At 33.4% G+C, this 8,732-nt stretch overlaps 1 protein-coding gene across 3 annotated transcripts; it reads right to left on the reverse strand.

Moving 5' to 3' along the window:
* LOC18589301 (pentatricopeptide repeat-containing protein At5g64320, mitochondrial) lies at positions 3,812-8,649 on the reverse strand. 3 transcript variants are annotated; one of them, XM_018126962.1, is made up of 4 exons: positions 6,012-8,649; positions 5,851-5,886; positions 5,195-5,349; positions 3,812-4,864 (listed from the first exon to the last, which is right to left on the reverse strand). In XM_018126962.1, the coding sequence occupies exon 1, from the start codon at positions 8,410-8,412 to the stop codon at positions 6,262-6,264; it is 2,151 nt and encodes a 716-aa protein (XP_017982451.1). In that variant the 5' UTR covers positions 8,413-8,649; the 3' UTR covers positions 3,812-4,864; positions 5,195-5,349; positions 5,851-5,886; positions 6,012-6,261. The 3 variants fall into 3 exon arrangements, with proteins under 3 accessions (XP_017982451.1, XP_007014265.2, XP_017982450.1); XM_007014203.2 differs by having other exon boundaries at positions 5,851-5,914; XM_018126961.1 differs by lacking the exon at positions 5,851-5,886.

The raw sequence follows: 8,732 nt of genomic DNA on the forward strand, positions 1-8,732 counted from the left end.
AAAAATATATATTTAAATGAGACCCTTTTATTGAAATTAAAGAAAAAATTTTAATATTACTTGGTTGCTTTTAATATGATTTTGACTTTTACCAAGTGATTTATTTCCTAACAATTTAAAAAAAAATAAATAGCAACTAAAAAGAATCTAAATAATTATACTTTTCGTTCAATGTGTATAATTTTGGATCAAATACCAAGATTTTAACATTTTTTATTTACTTTAATATCATAGCAACATTTACGCAAATAGAGTAAAATTATAAACAAATAGAAAAAAAAAATTAATGTTGCATAAACCGAGCGTAAGCAATTTGACAAAAAAAAATAAGAAAAGTCAATTAGTTTGAAAAGTTAAACCCAGAATGAATCCACATACAAGTAGACTTTATTCTTTGGTTTGTCTTTCAAAAAATAATAATAAAAAAGAAAGAAAAAGTCATCGTGACAAATCAATATGTAAAGCCATTTTTGACTTGGTTTTACGCCTAAAACACCTAAGAACCAGTTCCCTTGATGAAAACTTAGCATGGGATCACCATTTAAAGCCAGTTCCACCCAAAATTGTTGCTTTTAAAACCAAAAGAAAAACAATATAGTATAGTCGCCACATCAGTTATAAAATAAAAATAATACATTTATATTAAAATAACATATAAAAATAAAATTCTCATAACATCTCTTAATAAAATTGAAGCGTTGCAGAATTTTTGAAAAATATCGTATCAACAGGATATAAAAAAATTATATTCGTAAGAAAATCCGTCAAACCATTAGATTCGCAATAGATATACATGATACTAACTTATCATTCTTTTTTTAAAATATCTTTAATAATTAAAGTCGAATCTGAATTAACATTTGATTCATCCGTTTTCATTTGAATAACCTTTGCAACGATATTGTTATCTATAGCCAAGATCACTTTACAACATCCTTCATCCCATGCCATTGACAAACCCTAATAAACACTCCATAATTCTGCTCAATATGCAGAATAGATTTCTAGTTTGACAAAGAAATTGCATTTTCAATTCCTAAAGTGATTACGAAAGGCACCTCCAGCAATGGATTGATGGCATGAAGTTCGATGAACTCAATGTTAAGTAGCAACCAATCTTGAGGTGGCAAAGATTATCCAATGAACAATTCCACACGTGAGCTATTGACACGAGCATATGTGAGAATAAAACACACACAAAAAAAAAAAAACCGAATAGTATCTTCAAGATACGCTTTAATTTAGATGATCTTTCTAGAACTAATAACGTTGTGGTGGTTAAATATAGCTTTCTTCCCACTTTCAAAGGGAACATATACCAATACCAAACAACACACTTCAATGGGTATTTCGATTTTTAATATTAAAGAATAGAAATATTTATCATTGAGCTTAATATTATTGTGCATCTTCATTCTCTATTCTTCATATGACACTTTGTTTATGATCTAAAAATATAAAAGGGAGAAAAACAGATACATGTTCTCCATGTTATCTCATTGACGTTCGTAAAAGAGAGGAAAACAGTACAAGGAAAAATTTCGTGAGAGACAAAGTAGGCTAAGCACAATTCGGCCGAAAATGAAATAACAAATCGAACCGTTTCGAATTTATTATAGATGGCTTAAAAATTTCGGTTACTTCAATCTTATTCAATTGAGTTTTTGTCTCTAAAATTTATAACTGAATTGATCGCACAAACTAATTATCGATATTATATATATATATATATATATATTATTTTTTTATATATATTTTCTTCTCCAAAATCCCTTCTGCTCTACCTCATTTCCGAACTAAACCCCCCAAAAAATATTATGTATAGATTTTTCAGTGTTCAAAACACTTTTCTTACTTGGAGAGATCGAAAAAAAAATCTTAATTTTGAGTTGAGTGCAATGGTAAAGAGATTGAAGGATAAATTTAACAACGATTGGAAAATGTAAAAAATAAATACGGTGATTTACATTTCTTCTATTCTTGATCCTGAAAAGAAAACTTTGATTTTGTGGAGTTTTGCTTTATGAAATTGTATACTCTTCAGCATGGTTCGTTGATGATTAAGAACCTAAAAAGAAAACATTGGAATAATTATGAATATAAAAGAATGTTTCAACCCCAATGTGAGGCAGTTGGCGAAGGAAGTCAAGTGAGCCAAATTACAGATATCACTAATGAAATTGGAATTGAAAAACAAACTAAGGGTCCATTTGGTAACTGTAAAATAAGTTGCTAAAGGAAAAAATTTTTTTTATGTAAAATATTTTTTAAGAAAATCTAATATTTCTTGTCATTTACATAAATTGTCGAAAACATATTTCGTTGTTCAGATCATCTTTTGAAAAAAATTTACTTCAAATGTGTAAGTGCCTTATTATTTTGAAGGAAATAAAAAGATCCTGTTTTAGGACCTTATTATTTTGAAAGAAATAAAAAGTAAATATTCAAATCATGACAAAAGCTAGGGATGATAGAGCTAAAGATTTAGGGATTTAGGGCGGAATTTTTTTTAACAGGAGTCTTTTTTTTTTTTTAGCATGGTGAAAATTGTCTTACACCCTTCAAAGACATAAGACAATTTTCGAAATTAACTGGTCTTTTACCCATTGACCCGTAAAACTTTTTCCCTTAAGATTTCATTTTCAGTCAACCAAACGTCATTATATTTTATAAAATGTTTTCTGAAAAAGTTTTTACTTCAAAACAAATACACCTTAAACTAAAGTTGTTTTCTTTGAGTATAAGAAGTGTAGGATTGAAATTGGCATAAAAAAATTATAAACAAAACTGGATAAGCATTTAAGTGATCATGACGTTGCTAATGATTATGATTTCGATGTTCATATATTTTTTTTTATAATTAGAAGGAAGGAGGATTCGAACCTTACTATTTAGATAGGGATAATACACCAATCAATGGACCCAATGTTTAGGTGCAATAGACGTATACTTGATACATATAAAAATCCTTAACTTTTAAGTTTGTAAACTCTTATTTGTGCTCAAAATTAGCTGCGCAAATTTTCATATGTTGATCCAATCGACATTGTGAACAATTTGGCAAAGTTTGATAAAGTTGAATTAGGTATTTATATTATTTATACTATCACCTCATTTTTCTTTTCCAATTTTTTTCTTGAAAAATGTTGCTCACAATTGCTGGAAAAAGGACTTGAAAATAGTTCTAATCATAATAATTGACCGGACAAATTGAAGTAATTCGATTTCTATTATTTTGAAACTTTCATATAAATCGATGGATTCGATTATTTTCGTTCTATTAATTAATTGGATTGTCAAAAATTTCAAAGCGAATCAACCAATTGGATTGAATGCCACCCCTAAGAAAAAGCATTTTTCTAGGGTTGCCATTGCCATTGGTTGTCAAAATACACAACAGAAAATTAGTAAGAATGTAACCAAATTGGTAGACAGTATGCCAAGAAAAAGCTCCATTAATTGTAGTTATTTAAAAATAAGGCCAGACCAAGACAAATACAAGTGGTACCCTAAGCAGCATCAGCATATCCTCTGTTCTCTTACCAACTAGTTGCAAACCAAGATTAATTTGCCTTCTACCACAATAGCACCATCAATGCTGAAGATAACAAACCGACCCATAAATAATAGGGAATGCCCTTCATCACCATACTTTAAAGCAATATGCAACAAAGCCTTTATCATGGAAAAATTTATATTTTATATCTACAAGTGGGAAGATATACCTCATTCTCAAAGCATAGCCATGCATTCAATTTTTATAGAAAACGCGGTACCTAGCTAACAAAATTTTCATGCTGTAAAGTGCTACTTGAATAATTTCTACTTTCAAACAATATAAGAGTAGAATGCAACAGCAATCAATTTCATAAGACCGCAAGTACCTGAATCCATTAAGAAGAAGAAATTAGGACTAATGGTTTTTTTTTTTTTGACGGGTGAAGGGGTTGAGAGAAGAGTTAATGCTTGAGGCATTGCCAGCAGTAACAGCTTGCCCTATCTTCCTTAAAGCTCAATCTAAGCTTCCTCAATTTTGCAGGATCAAACTACAAAAGATCGAAATGAAATGAGAAAGGAAGATCATCAGCACTAAAGCATGTAATAAGACCACTACCGTAGACTAACTAAGCCTGGAGATTTGGTATTTCTGGGAATTAAACCAGCTGTTGGACAGTTATATCCAAAAAATATTGATATCCACAAAAATGATGGGCCTTATACTAGTCAAACTTAACCAGTAGAGAAATTACAGAATTATATTTTTCATGGTGCAGTAGAGAATTACTTGGATGGAACTACTTTCTACCTTGTAATAGAGAAAGCAAAGGAGTAGATTAAAAAGGATGTCTACAAGGAAATGAAAGGAAACATTATGCACCACCAACCAGGTGAAATGCCAAAAACAATGAAGCCAATGCATCCACTAGTCTTTCAATTTTTTTAACAGAACTGTTGGTGTTGGACCCAACTTTACCGACATAAAGGGACAAACATATTTTCTTCTTTTATTATCATTATTTTCAACAGGGAATGGATCACAAAAATATCTTATCGTCAAAATGCTGAACCTTCCACATGATAGATATTTAGTCAAGGAATCTTCAAAAAAAAAAAAAAGATACTTAGTCAAGGACAACAAAACGCTAAAACACAGCAAAGGAAACTGTGAATGGCTTCCCTTTTCCTGGAGAAACTTCAACCTGCATATACAGGTTTGTGAACTTATGTTGACTATACCTTTACATAAAGAGTTTTCCCTAATGTTATCATGAAACCAAAATTGCATTGGAACAATTTCCCAAGCCAGGATACTATTGCCTTGAGCAGCAATTCCAAGCTAAGAGCACTGAACAGCACAAGGATCCTGCCAGGGGAAAAAGGTATAGCATATGAGAGAATCTTAACATGCAAAAGACTTTGAAAAGTATAAGGTTAATTCTAAGAATAGTAGCACCTAGAGGGTAAAAAAATAAGAAACAACGTAAATGAAAAGTACAACCGAAAAGATAACAAGCATTTCAAAATATCTAAATGTAGGGTGCAAAGACAGTTAAAGGAGCAACTTATTAATGAGATGTGATCGAAACTTTTGTATAAGGAGAAACATACAAGTCAAACAAACAGCGACTAGCTCTACTTTAGAAAATGCTAAAGACACCAGAAAACATTATAACATACTGCAAAGAGACACTACCTGCTCCTCTTGTGCAAAGGCATGTTGCTCAAAATATGTTTCTGCACATACTTCCATTCCAAAGTCATTATACACATACCAAAAAACCCATCTTTGAGTATGCCATCAACTTAAGAGCAATACGTGTAATGGCATATCCCAGTCGAGATCCCTTTCTGTTCATAAAAATGGAGATGGAACTTTCAGTAACATAGGAACAGCATAGAGATTAGAAATCAACAAAGATTTTGCAAGTTCACTAGTTGATTGGGAGCTACATTTATTGAAACAACGAACCAAGAAATAAAAAAGGTGACAACGCTTCTGCAACCAAACCAACGATTTCATGTGGTGCAAGTCTAGGTTTAATGACATCAATTTAAGCCGGTACAAATAATATTACCGTACAGGAAAGCTTTATAAAAACAACTCTTCAAGTTAAACTTGACTGACATGCCACCTAATAGCCATTTCAGGTACAAGCTCTTCAATTTTGACTCAATCAGTTCAGTGCAATCAACTTGCTTGCATCTCAGAATATTCTTAAAACAGTAAAAAAAATATTATTTAATTTATGAAATGTATTCAACATTTGCAAGATAAAAGATCCTTCAAATTCTAATGAGTTTTGAAAAAGCAAAATGACAGCATGAAACAATTGAAGGCTTGAAATATACCATGAAGGCACACCTATCTGAAGTGTGGCAGTCACCCTATCCCAAAATAGACCAACTCAGTCATCTGATTTGAAGGTTCGTCAAAAGTAATTTAAATAGTTAAAACAACATCAAGCTAAGGAGAGCCCAATTCCCTGCACCAGAGATTAGTTAGAAGTTACCTTCATCACAAGCTGCAAGGCTTCAATATATTCCAACTTGATATCTTTCAGAGCATTCCTTTACTAACCAATTGCAGTGACAACTTAAACCCCATAAGAGCCATCAGGAAATAGCATATGCCCATTTGCATAAAATGGAAGAAAGAAATCTGGACATTGGCTGAACCAACTTGAAGGCCAACTCTTTCTGTTACTTTAACGAGCTTGAAGGCAAAACAAGACACCATCTTTCAACAGCATAAATTTCTTTCTACACATTAAATGGAGATGAAAAACTCTCCTTTTGACCTTCTTTGACACAGTTGCTGACCAAAATAAACCAAGTCACATCATTGGGTACAAAGCCATACTCCACACCTCTATGTAGAAGTAAACAGGCCTCATCAAACACACCCTCTTTGCAGTGCCAACTAATCAAAGTATTATAAGTAATAGCATCAGGATAAATCCCTTCAACTTTTAATTTGTCAAACAGACTCAATGCCTCCCTTATGCGTCCAGCTTTGCAAAGACCATTTATAAGGCTGTTATAAGTTACTATATCTGGCGTCAAACCTCGATGAATCATTTCTCTTAGAAACTCAAGTGCATTATGTACCTTCCTGGCCTTACAAAGGCCATTGATTAATATATTACAAGAAATGCTACTCGGAACCAGTCCCTTCCTTATCATTTCTTCAAACAATCCCAAGCCTTTATCAATTGCCCCAGCTTTGCAAAGTGCCTTTATCAGACCATTGTAAGTGATTGCATCAAGAAGGCATCCTCTAAATAACATTTCATTTACAAGCTTAAGCGCTTCTTGGATCTCACCATTCCTCAGAAAAGCATGAATTAGTGTGTTGTATGTTACTTTGTTTGCAATAACACCCACAACCAACATATCACGATACAGTCCCATAGCCGCTTCCATTTGATCGACCTTGCATAAACCAAATATTAGTGAATTAAAGGTAAATATATCAGGCTTACATCCTTTGCTTGACATTTCACCAAGCATTTCCCGAGCTTCATGAATCTTCCCATTCCTGCATAATGCACTTATCAGAGTATTATATCCCACAGTATTCAGGCTGACTTCTTTTGCAGACATTTCATTCAGAACATCACCAGCTTCCAATAGTCGACCTTCCTTGCATAATCCATCAATCAAAATTGAGTACGTTATCACGTTGGGCTTGCATCCCTTGCCCTCCATCTCATTAACCAATTCAAGAGCTGAACCTAGACATCCTTTCTTGCAAAGTCCATGAATCAGAATGTTAAATGTAAAAACATCAGGCTTGCAGCCAATACTTAACATGATATCATACACAACAGCCTTAGCTTCATCAAACCGTCCGCTTGCCACATATCCATTTATCAAGGTATTGAAGAGAACAATGTTTGGGCTGGGCACTTTGTCTAATAATGCCCTTGCTTCATCAACTTGGCCTGTTTTGCATAACCCTTGCATTAAGAACCCATAAGTCAATTCATCAGGGATGAAGCCCCGGAGAAGCATCCGATCAACCACTTTTACTGCCTCATGAATACGGTAGAGCTTGCAGAGGCCATGGATAACATCATTAAAAGTCTGAACATCAGGACTGCAACCCATCAGAAACATTTCCTCCAAAAGTTTCAGTGCCTCATTAACCCTGTTGCTTTTTGACAATGCATGTATCAAAGTATTGTAAACCACTGAATTTGGCACACATCCATGTTTCGTCATATCCCTAAGCAGCGAGCAAGCAGAATCCACTTCATTAACGATACAAAGTGCTTTCATAACCAAACCAAATGTATAAACATTGGGAGAAATACCTTTATTTAACATGTCATAGAAAACATTCGGTGCAACTTTATGGCAATTGCCAGCCACCAGAATATCCAAGACAACATTGTAAGACCTAACTGTTGGTTCACAAGAATAAACACTCTTTATATCCAACAACAACCTAGTAGCCTGACCAGGGAAACCAGCTGTTCCATAATATTTCATGATCAAAATGAAAAGGGATTCTTTAAAAACAACCCCTTCTTCTTTCATTTGCATCAATAAGCTATCTATGACCTTAAATTCCTTAGCTGCCCCAAGTTTATCGATAAGAACATAATACACATCAAATGTATGGCAGTAGCCTTTCTGGGAACCAGCCCAATGAAACAACTTTAAAGATGTGGGAACATCAAGTGGCAATTCAAGTAATTTACAAAGCTGATAAGGAGTAATCTTATTGAATGACTTTCGAAGTTCATCGAGGTCAAATGGTTTGAGTAATCTCTCCCATTCATTTTCAGACTCTGATTGATTGCTCTTGGAATAATATTTAGATGAGCAAACTGAAAAATGGGTTTTGGAAACAGATTGCAGGTTTTTTCTGACATGTAATGCAAGGTTTTTTGACCTTCTGAACATTACTCTAAATGGGTAGCTCAAAATCTGCACATTTACCTCTTTTATGATGAAAATTTCTGAAAGAACATTGTTGTAATGCTCCAGGTCCTGAGATGGAGCTGTGGTTTTGGCTTCCACTGCAACCGATCAGCTGCTTCGAGATTTTTGGTTTGTGGGTTTGGGACACGGAGAGAGTAAGCAAAGAACCAAAGAGCGAAGAGGGGTAGATCGGGGTTTTACTAATCTTTTGAAAATCAAGTGAACTCAGTGATTAAGAAAATTTCATATTACTAATTCTCATTCGATGCATAGCGTAATTGTTTTTTCTTGATTCCATTAAT

The sequence above is a fragment of the Theobroma cacao genome, chromosome 9 (genome assembly GCF_000208745.1).
Source record: "Theobroma cacao cultivar B97-61/B2 chromosome 9, Criollo_cocoa_genome_V2, whole genome shotgun sequence".
NCBI lineage: Eukaryota > Viridiplantae > Streptophyta > Magnoliopsida > Malvales > Malvaceae > Theobroma > Theobroma cacao.